Raw genomic sequence first — 16,636 nt, 5'->3', positions numbered from 1 at the left:
GAATTTCCCAGTGCGGGATTGATTGCACGTGAAAGTGCCCCAACCTCAGCCAGAAAGCAGCAATCAATTATCCCATCGCAACCCAGAACAACTTCCGACAAGGGATCTTCGTCCCTCCTCCCACGCCCATTGCCATCCGGTCTTACTCCTCAATTCTCATTCTCCCCTTACTCCTACTAGAGCCAATTTCAGGCTCCATCCATTACCCTCTTTCCTTTTTCGGGCCTCCGGGCAGCCATGGACCACCGCTCCAACGGCAGGTCGGTCCCGAAAACCTCCCTCTCTGCGCGCCCAGACGCCGTCTCTGCGCCCACTGGCCCTCCTCATACTTCAGCGCTATCTACGGCCTCACCCTCAACAACCGACTCCTCATCTGACTCCGCCCCTCCCACTGCCTATCCCCCTTTTCATCATGTTCCTCCCCCCATGATGGACGTCGATCACTCTACCGTAGCGGACGACCGTTCACGTCGAGCTACCAGTGTACTATCCATGGATGATATCGAAGCCGCCCAAGCCCTGGAGGGCCTTCGCACTGGTATGTTCCCTTTTCCTTCCTTGCCGTGGGCCTGACCAGGACGGCTTTAACAGTTGATGGTATTAGACTACGGTCAATCGCCGCGAACGTCGCAAATGAATCGTCCCGAATCCAAGCAGCAACCAGAGCCGTTGCTATCTCTACTCACCTCCACCCATCCCCTCATCTCGTCCGCTATCAACGGCTCTGTGTCGGCATATACTAATTCTAAATCCTATTCCCCTCGTTTCAAGTCAAGCGCCGAATTCCTCGAGCGCAACATCGGCTCTCCCGTCGCCAACACCGTTGGCACTGTAGGTCGGAAGACTGGCGTGGAAAGTGGCCTTCGGTGGGCTTTACAGCGTCGGGTATCCTCGTCCGCCCAGTCTAGTCGCTCTAAACGCCGTAAGGTGAGCAACGAGCAACAGTCTACGGAGGTCGACGTAGAGAAGGGTCCAGAACTGGCGATGAGGCTGTCGCCGGGAGAGGGTCCTCCACCCTACGATGATCATAGGTCTCCCAATTATGACGACATCAATCGAGACAGTCCATCGCGGCAGACTCCGTCCACATGGCAGAGCCGACTGATGATCTCGACTTCCGGCCTGGGCGTGGCGATGAGTGAGGAATCGCTCCGGAGCCTGCAGTATTGTCTGACCTGGCTACGCTGGGCAAATGGACGGCTGGACAAAGCGATCGAGGCTCTCAAGGCCGCCCTGAAAGAATGGGATAGCTCGAGACAGCAGAATGGTGACTCTACTGCAGAGCAGGACGCTTCTAGCACTACCCTCCTCTCGAATCGGATCCAAGCCGTCAAGGCGGATGTGCTCGCGACGCTGAAACGCGTGGTGGACATTGTCTCGAAATATGCCGGGGGAGCGCTCCCGGAGAATGCGCGGAACTTGGTGCGTCGGCATCTGACCTCCCTGCCGCATCGGTTTCAGATCGCGTCGACCTCCAACCCGCCGCCGGACTCCATGGCGGCGGCATCCGACGCCACCGTTAGCGCCCATCGGATCCTCGTCTTGGCCCAGGAGGGCTTGGACATGATGTCGCAGGTTAGCGGCGTAGTCAATGACACCCTGGTCAGCGCTGAGCACTGGTGTGAGAAATTGGGTCGGAAGCGCTCAGAGGGCAAAGCGCCGATCGAGGCTCCACCCCGAGAGCAGGATGAGCCGTACCCGGCGGACATCAAGGCCCCAATTCAGGAGCCATCCCCTCAAGATGTCTCTATGACAGGAATGGAGAAGGCTTAGTGGTGCTTGCTATCAGCGCTCGGCGCCGTGCGAGCAGGTCACTGCCTGGTGCTATTTAGCCAGTCTGACGAATGACAGTCCTTCACTTATTAAATGAGGATTGATTTCCCTTCCTTACAACCTGTTTCTTTGTTGTTCTTATTGGTCACTGTATCGCATTTAGTTCTGCAATCTGCAGCTTGACCGCTCCTTCATGTCACTATTTTCCTTTTCCTGTGCGGCGGATGAATGGCGTTTCCCTTGTTTGACTGGCTGGCGGTTGGGCTGGAATTGGATACCTGGATTGTTTGCTGAATCCAACCTGGTGCATCTCTCTTCCCTGTGATACCACCTTTTTTTTCTATGAACCTACACAGTACAATGATGGCTCCAGTGATGAAAAGTTCATGACTTGAAATCTGCTTTATTCCTCTCATGCACCGACTTGAATTGGAGCTCTCCAATGCCCCCTTGGTTGGATGTAACGGTCCGGGAATCGGCTGACTCCCAGTGTGAGCGCCTTTGTGCTAGTGAATAATTGATTCTGAGTATGCATGCTTATTGCGATTACAAATGAATCTCGTAGAGTACCCTGACTAGACTGTAGTGTATACACTAAGTAGTAGTCTGCCCAAAGTACCAAGTTACATCGGAAAGAATGCCGAGCGGGATCCACCAACCAACTTTTTATCTCCGATAAACACCATCATTTCATCCCTCGACTAGAACAGAACTTCCACACCATCTAACCACCACCGATCCACTACACCACACCACACCATCACAATGCGCTAACACCCCAACAACAACCGCAGTCCTCACCATGTCACTGCCCACATCCACCACCCCCAATGGCGCCCCCGCGCCCTCAGACCCAAGCGCATCATCAAACGCCGCCGCCGCCGCGACCAACACCAATAACATGGACGAGAAACCCCCCTCACCACCACTCGAATCCGCACCCCAGGCGCAACCCTCCGAACCCACCCTCCACCCCATCTCCCACAAACTCACTCAGTTCTACACCATCTCCTACCTAATCTTCTTCGCCATCTTCGGCACTCTCGCCCGTCTCGGCCTGCAAGCCCTAACCTTCTACCCAGGCGCCCCCATAGTCACCGGCGTCCTCTGGGCTAATGTCGGCGGTTCCCTGCTGATGGGGTTTTTCCAGGAGGATCGGAGACTATTTCGCGAGGAGTGGGGTACGCCCAATAATAAAAATAACAACAATAATACAAATGATGCCGCCGAGCAGGCAAAGCAACATAAAACCGTCAAGAAGACTATACCGCTGTATATCGGTCTCACAACGGGGTTCTGCGGGTGTTTTACCTCCTTCTCGTCGTTTATTCGCGATTTGTTTCTCGCGTTGACGAATGATATGCCCAATCCTTCCTCTGAGGGAAATGTTGTGTCGAGGAATGGGGGGTATAGTTTCATGGCTCTGGTTGCTGTGATTCTTAGTACGGTTTCGCTGAGTCTATGTGCTTTGTTGTTCGGGACGCATCTTGCTGCCGCGCTGGATGGGGTTACTCCTACGGTTCCGTTTCGGTTCACGAGACGGGCTCTGGATCCCGTTATGGCCGTGCTGGGATGGGGATGTTGGCTTGGCGCGGTGTTTTTGGCGATTTGGCCGCCGGATCGACATGATGCGAAGGGAATGGAGGTGTGGCGTGGTCGGGCGGTGTTTGCGATTGTGTTTGCCCCGTTGGGGTGTTTTCTGCGGTTTTATGTGTCTTTGTTGCTCAATGCGAGGCTGCCGAGTTTTCCCTTGGGGACTTTTGTGGTGAATGTCTTTGGGACGGTGGTGTTGGCTATGTGTTTTGATTTGCAGCATGTCGCGGGGATTGGCGGGAGTGTGTTGACTGCGTGTCAGGTCTTGCAGGGGGTTATGGATGGGTTTTGTGGGTCGGCGACGACGATTAGTACTTGGGTTGCGGAGTTGAGTGCCCTTGGGGCTGCCGGGGGGAGGAAGAGATGGGCGGCGTATGTTTATGGGGTGGTGAGTGTGGGTGTTGCGTTGGGGTTTGTGGTTGTTATTGTGGGTTCGTTGGGGTGGACGAGGGGGTTTGATGGGCCGGTTTGTGGTTAGATGTGTAGGTGTAGGTTGCAGTAATGTATATAATATCATAGTATAATGTAGTATAGTATAGTATATAGTATAGTGTAGATGATATATGTGTAATGTATAGTATGTCTTTGGTTTCATTACTCATGGAGTCATTGCAGTGTAGCGCTACTTCTTAATGTCTTACCAGCACGCGCTGGTTTGCCTGCCTGTCCGGGGCATCGAGATCGTTGTAGATGGCGGTTCCTGTGCATCGCCATGGGGTATCCGAGCAGGTCCCTCTTCCGGGCTGCGGAGTGACTGCAATGCAATATCCAGTTTAGGTTCCCGTACTCCAGCGGCGCTTAATATGCAGTGGCCCTATTCCTGCAGCGTTGATATCGCGGGATTCGCTGCTCAATCAGCTATTGTGATCGTAGTCAGTTGAATGTGTATCATCACTTCACATCCATCTCATCGCCCTCTCGGCCCCCCGACACAGAAGCAGGGCCCTTATCCTTCTCCTGCCCTTGCTGCTGCCCCTGCTGCTCCCCCGTCGGAAAACTGAGATACTTCCAATCCTCAATCTCCTCAATGATACATTTCAAGCGATCCCGAATACTCTCCACTGCATACGTCCCCAGAATCAACCTCAACGGCGGATACGAACAATGCCCCAACTGCCACACCAAATGCGCCGCCTTAACCGCACTCGCCGGCTGCTTATCCCCCAGCCACATAAGCATGCGCTTCGCATGCGCCGCCGGCGCCGTAGGCGTATTATACGGCTCACTCGGCGGCTTGACCAAGAAATGGCCATAAAGTGGTAACGGCGACCCCAGCGCCAACTTATTAGCATTATCCTGCTCTTCCTCCAGGCCATACTCACCACCGCCAAAGATACTCTCTTCTCCACCACTCACCAAATCCCCCACATCATCGCGTCTCATATGCCCCGGTTCCACCAGCGTCGTCTTAATATTAAACTGATCCACCTCATAAAGCATACTCTCCATCAACCCCTCAACCGCATACTTGCTCGCACAGTACGGCCCCAATCCCGGCACTCCCAGAGCCCCCGACGTAGAACTGAAGATCAAGTACCGCCCGGCCCCGCGCTCCCGGAAGTGCGGCAACGACAACTGAATCATATTCAGCGTGCCTGTAAAATTCGTCTCGAACTGGTCCCGGATATCGTATTCATCTTGGTCCTCGCACGCCCCGATTACACCGTACCCGGAGCAATTGGCGATGATGTCTATGCGCCCGAAGCGCGCGATCGTGGCGTCGATGACGCGTTGGACGGTAGGGCGCGCGCGCACGTCGCAGAGTATTCCGAGGCATTTGTTGGGGTGTTCTTCTTCGAGCTTGGACATGGCTGCCGGGGTGGTTTCGAAGGTGCGGCCTACTGCGCTGACGAGGTCATTTCGCGATAGAGCCGTTTTGACGAGTGACCGGCCCATGTGGCCTGTTGCGCCGAAGATGAGCCATACGAGGGGCTTCGGGGGGTTCGAGGGGCCTGGGGGGTCGGTGGTCGAGGGGAGTTGGAGCTTGGGTTCGCGGGTTGATGTGGTTGCGGATGCGGTTGGGGAGACGGCCGATCCGGGGTTCTTGGTGTGGTTGTGGGGGGAGGTGTAGAAGTCCATTGTTGTGTTGTATGTTGGGTGTGGGAGAGGAGGGTTATAGCCCGCGCCGCTTGGGCTGTGAGATTGGGGCGTATGCCCGATTAGAGTGAGATGTAGGAGGGACTGGAGTGGGTTGAGACTGGAATTGAGGTGAAGCTGTCGGGGATTCAAGACTCCCGAACTACTTCGGATTTACTCCGCACTGCCAGGTCCGGGGAAGTCACGTGGGGGTCACACGTGCGTCTACCAATGACTTACTATGTAGTTCTACTTTGAAGATATGGATAGTGGGACAATCTAACAGTTAAATTGCACTCTAACTTTATCTAGATCATGAATTTGTAGTGGCTAGCCTCTTAATGCTTGTCGGCTGCGTATCTGGGACTCCGACGCAGTCGCTTTGCGGGAGGTTCAGTATCCCGGTCAGCACCAACAATGGCCCAATTTACATCGTCCTCCGGGGACGAAACACGTTCCGTGGATTTCTGGGTCTCATCTGACTGCCGCTGTTGCTTCCGAGGATGGTACAAGGAAATAGTGAACAGTTCGAAGTTCTTCGTGGTATCGCCCTCATCTTTGGCGGAATCCTCAGACGCCTGTTTCTCCGCAGCCTCCTTGGAAGCATTGGTGGAGGGGCCATCTTGGGGCTTGGAGAAGATACGGGAGAAGATGGATGCTTGTCCGCTACTCTCAGCCGGATCCTTTGCTTCCTTATTATCCGCAGTTGGCTCCTCTTCCTCGTCTTCTTCCGCATCGCTGAACTCCCACATCTCGTGGATTTCCTTTCTCACCAATGCAGTCCCCCACAGAGAGATCAGGACCCCAGGTACCAGGTACAGGAGCGCAGGCTGAGGATGATCGAATACCTGCATTACGATCAACGTCGCAAGCATACCCAGGACATAGCCAACTAGACTGGCGGTGAAATAAGGCTTAGGGAAAGATCGGGCATCGTGGTAGGGAGGGTCCAGCTGCGGCTTGCTTGGCGCCACGGAACGGGTCCAGAAACGTTCTCCCCATCCTCCTAGCGCGGACTGATATACAGGCTTGACAATTTCCGAGCCCTTGCCCTCTGCTAGCGCCTTTTGCTGGCCCTTGCGCTTGTAGTATAAGTAAAGATCGAACCGAAGAGCCAGACCCACCATCATGCCGGGAATGATGATGTCGCCCAAACCTAACATAGCAAGGGAGATAGTATCAGGAGCCTCCCCAGGCGCTGCAGGGCGCGGAAACAGGAGCTTGATCGGGACGTCTAAGGTCTTTGCAACCGTTACCATCAGTGGCGTGAAATAGACAAAGTAAATGTCATAAAAGAACAGAGATCCTAGGATCAGCGATCCGGTGATGAAAGTAGATGGCGACATGAATTGCAGGGTACCATAGCAAAAACTGAATCCCAGGAAATTAGTCAACCACCATGGCTTAGACACGAAAGTGAAGTAACCAATCGTAGGGAATGATACAGCTATGCTGATAATGTCCAAGATACTAAGCCAACATTCAGTGCGGAAAACGCGATGTATATGGATCCTAAGCTTAGCGCGCCAATATACTATTTCACGGCAAGTCCAAAGTGCTGCGCGAGCAGTATGTGGCAATGGAATTGACCCCCAGGACCCAGGAAGGGGAGAGTTCCGGATCTCCACCTCCGAAGACTCCGATTTAGAGGTATCCTCCGAAGCGTTTTCAAAAATGCGTTGGGTGGACTTAGTCTTCCAAACTTTGCCAGAGCTGCTGTACTCGCGGGGAAAGACAAATGATCTCACGACAGCGAAGGAGTCTTTCAGGAAAGCTATAGCAAAGAGCATACCCATCTGGGAGAAATAGTAGCCAAGTATCTTATTCAGAAGTTCAGCGCCCATGTGCTTGATGACCAGATACAAGCCTCCGAGGGTTAAACCAGCTGTCAGGGGAAACATCAATGCGTCACTTGGTGCAAGTCCCTCCATCTTCTGAATACCACCACCTTCCTCTTCTGATTCGTCTCCATCTTCGTCCGACTTCTCGGGTTTTGCGGCCGACGACGGTCTCGACAGGGATGCATGGGCGCCAATGTAGATGGGGAAAAGGGCGGAGACAAGCAAATGGCCGTAGGTTGGTAGCAAAGGTTTGATCTGTGTGAAGTGATATATGGCTTGGCCCAGAAGCTCGGCAACGGGGCTGACCTCGTCCATTGCTGCGAAGATCTCGGGTTTGTTGCTAGTGTTGAAAGCAAGAATGGTGTGAAGATGATGATGCAACAAGGGATTAGTCCATGACTCAGTGTCGCAGACTTTCGAGAATGATATAGGTTTTTGTGATGGTTGTGGTCACCGTAGGGTCGTTCGGGTGAATCCGTCAAAAAGACGGATATTGTTGCTGTGCTGGTTAGTGTTGGTCGGTTTGGCGATCTGTTGTTGATGGTGCCTGGTTGCCAGTGACGTGAGCGGGTATCTACACGTGATGATAGGTGCAGTCACGTGGTATAGTATGGAATAGCAGTTATCTATGGACTACTCAAACTATCAATTCACTTTTTATTAGCTCAGTAAAGCGCCTGTGGCACTAGTCCTATCTTGAGAACTCGCAATTATCTACTCTCCTCCGCTATTTATTGAGCACTGACACGGAGGACTAGCATGCTACGACACACCGGCCCTTTTGGCTGGACCGATCCATATTCGAATGTATCATGTAGGGGACGAACATTACTGGCATCAGTAGACCGGACTAGAACATTGTTAACGTTCATTAGTTGCCCCCTCGTCCCCACCACTGTCCAGACTGATCCTGCTTCAACCACCTAGATAAGGCATACCTGCAGCTTGCGCCCAACGCTTGATGGCCCGAGCGGTTAACAGATGGTTTCCGACTATATATACACTGTCCACACACATGAGTCATGACTATCCGATCAGTACCAATCTAAATACAGACAGCAGGACATTAAGATACAATGACTGCATTAGAGGGGCTAGTGGAACAAGCAATAGTTGTATGATCTCCATCGAGCGTGTCTGAGACCCCCCCCGCCTCCAGTGGTAGAGTAGTAGTACAACTCGCATATCATAAATCGGCCCATACATTCGACTTTGTTCCAGCTTAACACAGAGAACTATGCCTTATTATATGCTATCCGGCCGGGCCAGATGGTTGGACACGTACAGTAAGCTTTCAAGGAAGTCGGTACCTACAAAAGCGAACCAGTGGACAGGAAGACTCGCTCTGCATCCGCCTGCGAGCGTCGTCTTCCCAAGAACTGAAGCGCATCAATTGTGACTCGAAAACAGGTTTTTCAAACCATGTCCACGGCATTGTCTGTCCATTGGTCGAAGTTCTCAGTGTCTCACCATGCAGACGAACTCTCCCCACCATCCTTCCTCCTCGACGAGGCCGAATACTGGAAAAGCCGCAGCTGCATCGCTGCCATAGATGCATATGCGACATGCAGAGACCATTCGCCCTGTTGGCTTGGACGTCCGCGGTCAGCCGAGCAGCCAGTCCCTCTCTACCTTGCTCAACCCATTTAGTTCCATGGCTTGCGAAGTTGTCTCACCGCAGGGGTAGACGTTCTGGCGAGGTGGCGCCCTTGATGAATACAAATATACCTACCTCCCCTCAGGACTTCGTCTGACAACATTGCCAAGTCTCTTCGGTTGTCTATCTCGAAGCATTTCTCATTCTACTTCATCTCAGCCTCCTTGTCTCGCATTGTTAGACTATAAGTATGGCTCCTCTGCAAAAAGTGATCGTGGTTTACGGTGCTACTGGTAAGTCAGGCTGGCTGCGTCAGTTGCCATGTGTACAAGTCTAACGCCGCCCAGGTGTCCAGGGGCGGTCCATCGCCCTCTCCCTCCTCAAGAGCCAGCAGAACTTCGCCGTCCGGGCACTAACTCGCAACCCCCAGTCGGAAAAGGCGAAGGAATTGGCCCGCCTAGGGGCTGAGGTGGTCAAGGCTGATGGATTCAACGATAACGACATGCAGAATGCCCTGTCTGGCGCCTGGGGATTCTGGCTCAACACCCACCACCATGACCCAGTAAGTGGCCTTCATGATTACGAAGATACCACACACCGTGAACCACACGCTGATCGCCAGTTTCCAGGCGGTAACGCAACCCGGTGGCCCGACTGACGAAGATCTCGGCAACCGCCTCATCGAGATTGCAGCCAAGGCAGGCGTGAAGGTCTTCATTTACAGTACCTGCGAGTCTCCTGCGATATTTACCAAAGGCGTCGCGCCCGTTCCGGGCATGGATGGTATGTTCGTCTTGGAATTACTTCGCATCCAAGTCTGACTTTTGCTCCCTACAGCCAAACACCGATGTGAGCTGTATGCCCGAACCTTCAAGGAATTCGACGCCGTCATTGGCGCTTTCCCCGGGTGGTACTTTGAGAACTATGTCACTCCAGAGTATGCGCAGGCCTTCGGTGGCTTCCCTATGTTCCCAGACGACGAGGGCTACCTGACCTGGCACGCTCCCTTAGTAGGCGGCGAAGGCAAGGTCCAAACGGTCTCCATTGAGGACGATTTTGGTGAGATGGTGCACGGAATGTTCCTGAACCCGCTGAAGTGGAAAAATAAGACCATTCAGTGCGTGAGTGATGCGTTCACATATGAGGATATGGTGAAGACGTTCACTGAGGGTAAGTTTCCGATTCGACTTATTCTGGGAGTTGCTGACTAGTGTCGCAGTCACGGGGAAGAAAGCTCGCTACGTTCCCATGGCCTCGGCGGATGACCTCCCAACCCATGGTAACACCGTCCTCATTGAGTTGCAGGACGTCTTCAAATACACCCAGAACAACAATGGCTGGTTCTTCGGCAACCCCGACGACTTCGCAACCTGCCAGTCACTCAAGGACGAGGCCCGCCGGGATAAGGGTCTTGAGCCGGAGCCGGTCATTTCCATGACCAAGTACTTCATCAAGCACTACGGACCCAACTAAACCGGAAGGATTGGGGACAAAATGCAGCGCTGTTTCAACTTGCTAGAGAGACGTTTATGTGCAACATCAAAAATAGCGAATATCAGAACAAGCGATTCTTTCCATTCTTTCTCGGTTCACAGTGCTAGGCATAACAGTAAACTAGCATTTTCTGTGGGAGAACTGCATCATAACACACATACTATTCTCCTGAACAGTGGATAGGAAACGGTCAGTAAATGGCGCACTCGCATCCCACGCTCAGTCTGCTGAGTTGGCCAGAACAAGTACTCCAAAAGCCAAATCTGCGCCATACGTAAGTAGTAGTTCTGGTGCCGGCGCCAATTGTTGGACAGGAACAGTCCGGATGCATGACTTGCAGGAAGGGGGTAAAATCATGGCTAGACTGCAGTGCCTGCACTCTCACAGGATAATTGACTACAGTAGTATAAATAGTCTAGGCGGTGAGGCTTTTGTTCTGTTTGTCGGCATGACAGCGGTGACCGAGGGCAAAATTTCGGGCGGAGATGAATTATTATCACAATCCATTCTTGCGCTTCACACTCATTCCTCTTGCGGAAGGCATTTGACAATCATTGCAAGATTGCATCCTTCAGTCGCTCATTCGAATTGTCTGACAGTATTTGAGGATAACTTCAAAGCACTTGTCTCGAGCCCCTGCAGCTTCAAGTGCTCCCAATCCCTGTCTTCAACCCCACCACCATTGTCCGCGGGGTTCTGTCATAGTCATTCAGAAATTCGGAATCGCAAACCAACATGGTCCACGCCACGCCAGTACCGAGCAGTGGCTTCCAAGCCTTGATCCTCTGTGGTCCTGGTGAGAGCTTGAACACCATCTCCTCTAATCCCGAAGAAAACCCAAAATGCTTAATCCCCATCGCTGTATGTATTGGCAAATTCTCCGCGCGGGGCTACAGATCAAGCAGTCACTAACACCAATGGATGCGCAGCTCAGGCCGATGGTATACTACCCGCTGGATTGGTGCAAGCGCGCAGGAATACACGGTGAGCGATGACAATGCGCCTCCTGGAGGCCGCTGGATCTTGCGGTCTTTGCTGAAGTGAAAGACTAACGGCTTAGATATCGTCTTGATCACACCTCCCTCCGCTCTGGCTCCCCTCAAGGCCGCTCTACAACAGAACCCCTACCTCACGTCACTCTCTTCGCCCTCCCCTACGATCATTGCCCCGAAGGACCTCAAGATGACGACAGGAACCGCGGAACTACTGCGTCTACCCGAAGTACAAGCTTGCATCCAATCCAATTTCCTGCTGTTGAGTTGTGATCTGCTGTGTGATATCCCTGGCGAGCATTTGCTTGAGGCATGGCTCGCCTCGCAGAGTGAATTGGGACCCGCTGCCCAAGGAGGCTTGTCCGTGTTCTATCCCGCGAAAGGCATCCAAGACGAGATCAAGAAAGAGCCTACCGATTTTGTGGCGATTACTTCTCTCGACCAGGACGAGGTCCCTTCTGTTTCGCGTCATGAGCTCTCAAAGCTGGTCCTGTCAATGCCCATGGATACCTTGAAAGAGCAGGTAGAGAATGATAAGGGGCTTCTGCTTCGTCATACCCTGGTGGAGAAGCATGCCTCGGTCAAGATGTTGACCAGCTACCGCGATGCACACCTGTACATTCTGCCTAAGTGGGTTCGATCGCTCGCACAGCACCAGGAGCGCTTCGAATCCGTAAGTGAGGACTTGATCGGCTACTGGGCCAAAGCGGGGTGGCAGCGTGGACTAAGCGCCAAGCTCGGCATCGATGAGATCGTGGGCGGACAGAAGGAGACTCAAGATGATCATGGAAGCAATGATGGTGACTCTTTGGAGGAGGAAATCGACCTTCGCAGCATGACCACTACGCACGCTCAGGGTTCCGAGTCCCGCAGCACGAAATCTACCGAGTCCTCTGTGGAAGTTCCGCCCATCCTCGCATACACGACCAAGTCGTCCAAGCAACTCATTCGGCGCGTGGATAGTGCAGCCCTGGTGTTGGCCATGTCTCTGCGTCTTGCCAAGCTCGAGTCAGTCGAAGAGGTTGGCCGCGCTGCTGCCTCGCCATTCAGTCACGCCGCCAAGATTGCTACTCCGGAAGCAGTCGCTTCGAAGTCTATCGTCACGAAGGGCGATTGCTTGTTGGGGTCCAACGTAACGGTAAGCATCTTGAACTTTCAACTGTCATTAATCCAACACTAACATCTTGCAAAGGTCGAGGAAAAGTGTGTCATCAAGGAGTCCTGCATTTCGGCCAACGCCAAGATCTGCAGCGGCGCACGTCTCACGAGGTAAGCTCCACGGATTTAGTATCCATTTCCTAGTCTCTAACATGAGTCAGGTGTGTCATCATGGACAACGCAGTCATCGGACCCAAGTGTGTCCTTACAGGATGTATCGGTAAGTCTTCTACAATAGATATGACTCTAGGAAATAAGGACCGTGATTGACAATTACATAGTCGGCAGATACAGTCAGATCGGAAAGGATTCCGTACTCAAGGTGCGTCTGAAAAATGCTCAACCATATATTACAACTTTCTTACTAACTTCTTCTACAGGATTGTGAAATCCAAGATGGCGTCGTGGTTGAGGAAGAAACCGATGCTAAGAACGAGCAATTCATGAGCTTCGAGGGACTCGACGACGAGGATGATGATATGGATATTGATGGCGATGGCGATAGCGGTGATGATGAGGGGTTCTAGATTAGCTGGATTGTATAATACATAAGTAAATACTTACTAGCATAGTATATATGATCTTACTACATTATGTCTTCAAACAGATGAGATGACGAGTCTTTCACCTCCTAGTCTATAGATGGATGTTTCGTGTAGAAGAGATGGCTACAATTGATCTAAAAACACCCATCTGCTAGGAATGTTGGTAATGATGCAACTGGATGAAATAACTAAGAAAGTAAAGCTCACTCAATCATGGACATCACCACCACTACCAATGATAGAAAAGACACACCTTTCTGCATGTAGTCTGAACCTCATGCTAGGAGACCAAGAACAAGCATAGCATTCAAATCATCCTTTAGTATAAGAATTAAACAATAAAGCAAACCAAACAACAAGAAGGGCCGGTAGCTCAGGGGTAGAGCGTGGGACTGCAGATCTTAAGGTCACGCGTTCAAATCGCGTTCGGCCCTTTCTTTTTCTTTTTTGCCGCTTTTTCTCCCTCATCCTCAAGATCTCTTATGATCAACTAAGAAGAAGAGTATTTATTCATCACCACTTTTGATTTTTTTTTTTTTTTTTTTTTTTTTTTTTTTTTTTTTTTTTCTTGTTTATTTTTTTTTTTTTCTTTGGCTCATGACTATTCCTATTTCTATATTTAATACCTTTCTGGTGAGATGTAGGAGTACTGCGGTTGGAAAGTACAGCGGAAGTATATATCCGAGCGGAGCTTTTCCGCTGGTTGAATGATCCAAGTGTTCAATTCAATAGTGCTTATTAGAAAATAGTGCTTATTAGAAAATCTATCAGAGGGGTACTTGTCGAGATTATTACTATGAAATAAATTATTAAGTACAGTCAGACGTATGCTCTTCGTTTCGTTCTGGAGTGGCTAGTTCCATGATTCGGAGTAGAGCATGCAGCGGACAGCTATGCCTTCCGATCACTAGTCCTTGGTACAACGTAGTAACTATTTTTGTAGCATATGAGACCAGGTACAGAAATCTACAACTCAGCAAACACCAATCGCTACTAACTGAAGGAAGAAATTATGCATCATTGAAGATAGTCCATAACATTTTATCATTACCACTAAGCGAGCCCATCACACCCCCCTTAATGAGCAGCAACAACACCCGCCTCATTAGCCTGAGAGCTAATCAACTTCTTATAAGCGTTGACAGTGCCATCGAACTTATGCACCGTACCGTTATCACAAACCCAGAGACTAGTGCAAACGTTCTGCAGCATCGTAACATCGTGAGAGACCATCACCACACCACCCTCAAAGTTCTGCAGCGCCTCGGACAGCGCATCCATACCCTCAATATCCAGATGGTTAGACGGTTCGTCCAGAACCAGGATGTGGGGGTTCGTCAACGACAGACAAGCAAAGGCGACACGGGACTTCTGACCTCCGGACAGGAGCTCCATGCGCTGGAGACCCGTCATACCTGTGATACCGAAGGCACCGAGGTGTCTGCGGTATTCTTCGTCTGTCTTTCCGGGGTAGGTCTTGGCCATGAAGCTGACGGCGCTGGTGGTCAGGTCCAAAGCATCGACGTGATGTTGGGCGAAGAAACCGACGCGCAGGCGGGCGTGTTGCGAGAGGAGACCCTTTGTCGGTTGGAGTTGGCCGGTGAGGAGCTTCAGCACGGTAGTCTTACCGGCACCGTTGGGACCAACGATACCAATACGCGAATCGAGTTGTACGTCGAGGTCCACGTTGCGGAGGAGGGGGCGGTCGGGGGTGTATCCGAAGGCGATGTCGGACATTTGGACGATGGGGGGAGAGAGTTTCTCGACCTCGGGAAACTTGAAGTGCACGACGTAGTCGCTCTCGGGAGCTTCCAGGATGGGCATTCTCTCGAGCTTCTTGATACGGGATTGGGCTTCGGAGGACTTTGCGGCGTTGTAGCGGAACTTGTCGATGAAGGCTTGGAGATGGGCACGCTCGGCCATCTGTTTTTCGTATTCACGCTTGGCGTTCTTCTTGCGCTCTTCCTTGGTGGCGTAGAAGGAGTCGAAGTTGGCGCCCTTGTAGTAGTCGAGACGCTCGGAGTGCTGGTGGATGATGTCGGTGGCGACTTCGTTGAGGAATGCTCGATCGTGAGAAACGACCAGGATGGAACTGGGGTATGTTTGGAGGTAGTTGGAAAGGAAGGTAATGGATGGCACGTCCAACATGTTGGACGGTTCGTCCAGCAGGAGGAGATCGGGTTCGCAGAATAGGGCTCGGGCAAGAGCCAATCTCATACGCCAACCTCCGGAGAAGGTCTTGGTCGCGAATTGCTGTCTCTCGGGCGAGAAACCGAGACCGGCAAGGATACTGGCGGCGCGGGACTCGGCCTTGTCGGATTCCATCTCGGCGAGTTTGGAGTGGATGTCGTTCAGTGTGATGTCGAGACCCTCGCGCTCGTGGTCCAGACGGGCGGCATCCTTGGAGGTGTCTGCCATGGAGGATCGCTCTGCTTCAATGTCGGCCAGCTGCTTGGTGATCTTCTCCAGGTCGGCAAGGAGGCGCTTGCGCCATACGTCGGCGTCAAGGACGGCCTGGAGAGCTGGTGTGTCGTCTCCTGTGATTTCCTGCTCGACGTGAAGAATGGAGATGTGGCTGGGAATAGCGACTTCTCTGCGACTGAGTGCACGCAACAGGGTAGACTTTCCGATACCGTTCTGACCAACAAGACCGTAGCGACGACCATACGCCAGGGTAAGGGAAGCGTCTGTCAAGATACGGTGACCACCGACGGAGATGTCGATGCTGTCCACCTTTATGTCCTTGCTCTTGGACTGGGAGTCCGAGCCCAGCTGCAGAGGGTTGACAGCCATGAAGAACTCTTCGTAAGACATGGTACTGTCGGGCTGGTTGAGGAGACGGGATGATTCGTATTGCACCGTCTTCATCTGCTTCTTCTCCTGCTTGGCACGAATCTTGCGTTCGGCCTTCTCGAGCTTCTTGCGGTCGACCTTAGACTCGACCTTTCTGGCATTAGCCGACTCCAGATCGACGTTACCTCCGGCAAGACCCAGAGTAGAAGACATGTTGCGTTGGGAGCCGACATTGATGGCCTGGTCGAGCTTCTTGGCGGCAAAGGGCATCTGGCGACGCTCGGCGTCGACTCCATCAGCGGCACTCAACGAGGAGATGAACTTTTCGACCAAGTTGCGGATGGCCTGTTCATTCTCGGAGGTGAAGTCGCCCGATGCGGAGACGAGGAGCTCGGTGACCATATCGGCCGCTTCGGCCAGTGGCGACGGGGCGTTGGCATCTTCCACATAGGCCTTAGAGGCATGGGTCAGGTACCCCACGGAGTACTCTGATACCACGCGGTCGAGACCGGGGATCTGTGCCTGGAGTTCCGACTCCATTGTGGACAGCTGAGCGTGGATCACACTGGATTGAGCGGGGGGAAATGGACCCGGGTTGGGACACTTGTCGCTGGGATGGAGGCGAAAGGTGCCAACTCCGTGCAGATACAGGGGTCTAGAAGATGCAGGGATATAAGCAACACTAGTGCGTGTCCACTGCAATCCAGACGATATTTTAATCGTGTTTCTACTGATATCTAAATGGATACCCACGGGCCTCCGTCATGTGTTGTA

The 16,636-nt window shown here is 52.3% G+C and overlaps 7 protein-coding genes and 1 non-coding gene across 8 annotated transcripts; 5 read left to right on the top strand and 3 right to left on the bottom strand.

Annotated features, from left to right (window-relative positions):
* The first annotated feature begins 10 nt into the window (after positions 1–10).
* Positions 11–1,869, top strand: BO87DRAFT_165102 (putative clock controled protein (Ccg-8)). Its single transcript, XM_025618283.1, has 2 exons — positions 11–538; positions 605–1,869. The coding sequence occupies exons 1-2, from the start codon at positions 238–240 to the stop codon at positions 1,771–1,773; spliced, it is 1,470 nt and encodes a 489-aa protein (XP_025483770.1). The 5' UTR covers positions 11–237; the 3' UTR covers positions 1,774–1,869.
* Positions 1,870–2,486: 617 nt separating this feature from the next.
* On the top strand, positions 2,487–3,916 carry BO87DRAFT_373170 (FluC/FEX family fluoride channel). Its single transcript, XM_025622471.1, has one exon. It carries the CDS (start codon positions 2,576–2,578, stop codon positions 3,842–3,844), a length of 1,269 nt encoding a protein of 422 aa, XP_025483769.1. The 5' UTR covers positions 2,487–2,575; the 3' UTR covers positions 3,845–3,916.
* A 135-nt stretch (positions 3,917–4,051) lies between these two features.
* BO87DRAFT_165075 (SDR family oxidoreductase) lies at positions 4,052–5,556 on the bottom strand. Its single transcript, XM_025618282.1, has one exon. It carries the CDS (start codon positions 5,443–5,445, stop codon positions 4,258–4,260), a length of 1,188 nt encoding a protein of 395 aa, XP_025483768.1. The 5' UTR covers positions 5,446–5,556; the 3' UTR covers positions 4,052–4,257.
* Positions 5,557–5,740: 184 nt separating this feature from the next.
* On the bottom strand, positions 5,741–7,815 carry BO87DRAFT_373169 (aspartic endopeptidase). Its single transcript, XM_025622470.1, has one exon. It carries the CDS (start codon positions 7,596–7,598, stop codon positions 5,781–5,783), a length of 1,818 nt encoding a protein of 605 aa, XP_025483767.1. The 5' UTR covers positions 7,599–7,815; the 3' UTR covers positions 5,741–5,780.
* A 1,238-nt stretch (positions 7,816–9,053) lies between these two features.
* Positions 9,054–10,430, top strand: BO87DRAFT_373168 (NmrA/HSCARG family protein). The gene is made up of 5 exons (XM_025622469.1): positions 9,054–9,173; positions 9,228–9,442; positions 9,510–9,663; positions 9,718–10,050; positions 10,100–10,430. Exons 1-5 carry the CDS (start codon positions 9,131–9,133, stop codon positions 10,351–10,353), a joined length of 999 nt encoding a protein of 332 aa, XP_025483766.1. The 5' UTR covers positions 9,054–9,130; the 3' UTR covers positions 10,354–10,430.
* A 461-nt stretch (positions 10,431–10,891) lies between these two features.
* On the top strand, positions 10,892–13,082 carry BO87DRAFT_412903 (translation initiation factor eIF-2B gamma subunit family protein). The gene is made up of 7 exons (XM_025626534.1): positions 10,892–11,235; positions 11,304–11,358; positions 11,435–12,504; positions 12,559–12,635; positions 12,686–12,744; positions 12,806–12,846; positions 12,905–13,082. Exons 1-7 carry the CDS (start codon positions 11,110–11,112, stop codon positions 13,049–13,051), a joined length of 1,575 nt encoding a protein of 524 aa, XP_025483765.1. The 5' UTR covers positions 10,892–11,109; the 3' UTR covers positions 13,052–13,082.
* A 349-nt stretch (positions 13,083–13,431) lies between these two features.
* On the top strand, positions 13,432–13,503 carry BO87DRAFT_t59. The gene has a single exon. It is a non-coding gene; the product is annotated as a tRNA-Cys (tRNA).
* Positions 13,504–14,083: 580 nt separating this feature from the next.
* BO87DRAFT_373166 (putative AAA family ATPase GCN20) lies at positions 14,084–16,586 on the bottom strand. Its single transcript, XM_025622468.1, has one exon. The coding sequence runs from the start codon at positions 16,400–16,402 to the stop codon at positions 14,147–14,149; it is 2,256 nt and encodes a 751-aa protein (XP_025483764.1). The 5' UTR covers positions 16,403–16,586; the 3' UTR covers positions 14,084–14,146.
* Positions 16,587–16,636: the final 50 nt, after the last annotated feature.

This window comes from Aspergillus neoniger (genome assembly GCF_003184625.1).
Source record: "Aspergillus neoniger CBS 115656 unplaced genomic scaffold BO87scaffold_4, whole genome shotgun sequence".
NCBI lineage: Eukaryota > Fungi > Ascomycota > Eurotiomycetes > Eurotiales > Aspergillaceae > Aspergillus > Aspergillus neoniger.
Note: the sequence above shows the minus strand (reverse complement) of the source record. Positions and strands in the feature narration are given on the sequence as shown.

Bases quoted from the DNA above. Each gene is read 5' to 3' on its own strand.
- BO87DRAFT_165102 (XM_025618283.1), top strand. From the start codon at position 238: ATGGACCACCGCTCCAACGGCAGGTCGGTCCCGAAAACCTCCCTCTCT. The intron at 539-604 runs GTATGTTCCCTT...TGATGGTATTAG, and splicing joins CCTGGAGGGCCTTCGCACTG to ACTACGGTCAATCGCCGCGA.
- BO87DRAFT_373170 (XM_025622471.1), top strand. From the start codon at position 2,576: ATGTCACTGCCCACATCCACCACCCCCAATGGCGCCCCCGCGCCCTCA.
- BO87DRAFT_165075 (XM_025618282.1), bottom strand. From the start codon at position 5,445: ATGGACTTCTACACCTCCCCCCACAACCACACCAAGAACCCCGGATCG.
- BO87DRAFT_373169 (XM_025622470.1), bottom strand. From the start codon at position 7,598: ATGGACGAGGTCAGCCCCGTTGCCGAGCTTCTGGGCCAAGCCATATAT.
- BO87DRAFT_373168 (XM_025622469.1), top strand. From the start codon at position 9,131: ATGGCTCCTCTGCAAAAAGTGATCGTGGTTTACGGTGCTACTG. The intron at 9,664-9,717 runs GTATGTTCGTCT...TGCTCCCTACAG, and splicing joins GCCCGTTCCGGGCATGGATG to CCAAACACCGATGTGAGCTG. The intron at 10,051-10,099 runs GTAAGTTTCCGA...CTAGTGTCGCAG, and splicing joins GGTGAAGACGTTCACTGAGG to TCACGGGGAAGAAAGCTCGC.
- BO87DRAFT_412903 (XM_025626534.1), top strand. From the start codon at position 11,110: ATGGTCCACGCCACGCCAGTACCGAGCAGTGGCTTCCAAGCCTTGATC. The intron at 12,636-12,685 runs GTAAGCTCCACG...AACATGAGTCAG, and splicing joins AGCGGCGCACGTCTCACGAG to GTGTGTCATCATGGACAACG. The intron at 12,745-12,805 runs GTAAGTCTTCTA...ACAATTACATAG, and splicing joins TGTCCTTACAGGATGTATCG to TCGGCAGATACAGTCAGATC.
- BO87DRAFT_373166 (XM_025622468.1), bottom strand. From the start codon at position 16,402: ATGGAGTCGGAACTCCAGGCACAGATCCCCGGTCTCGACCGCGTGGTA.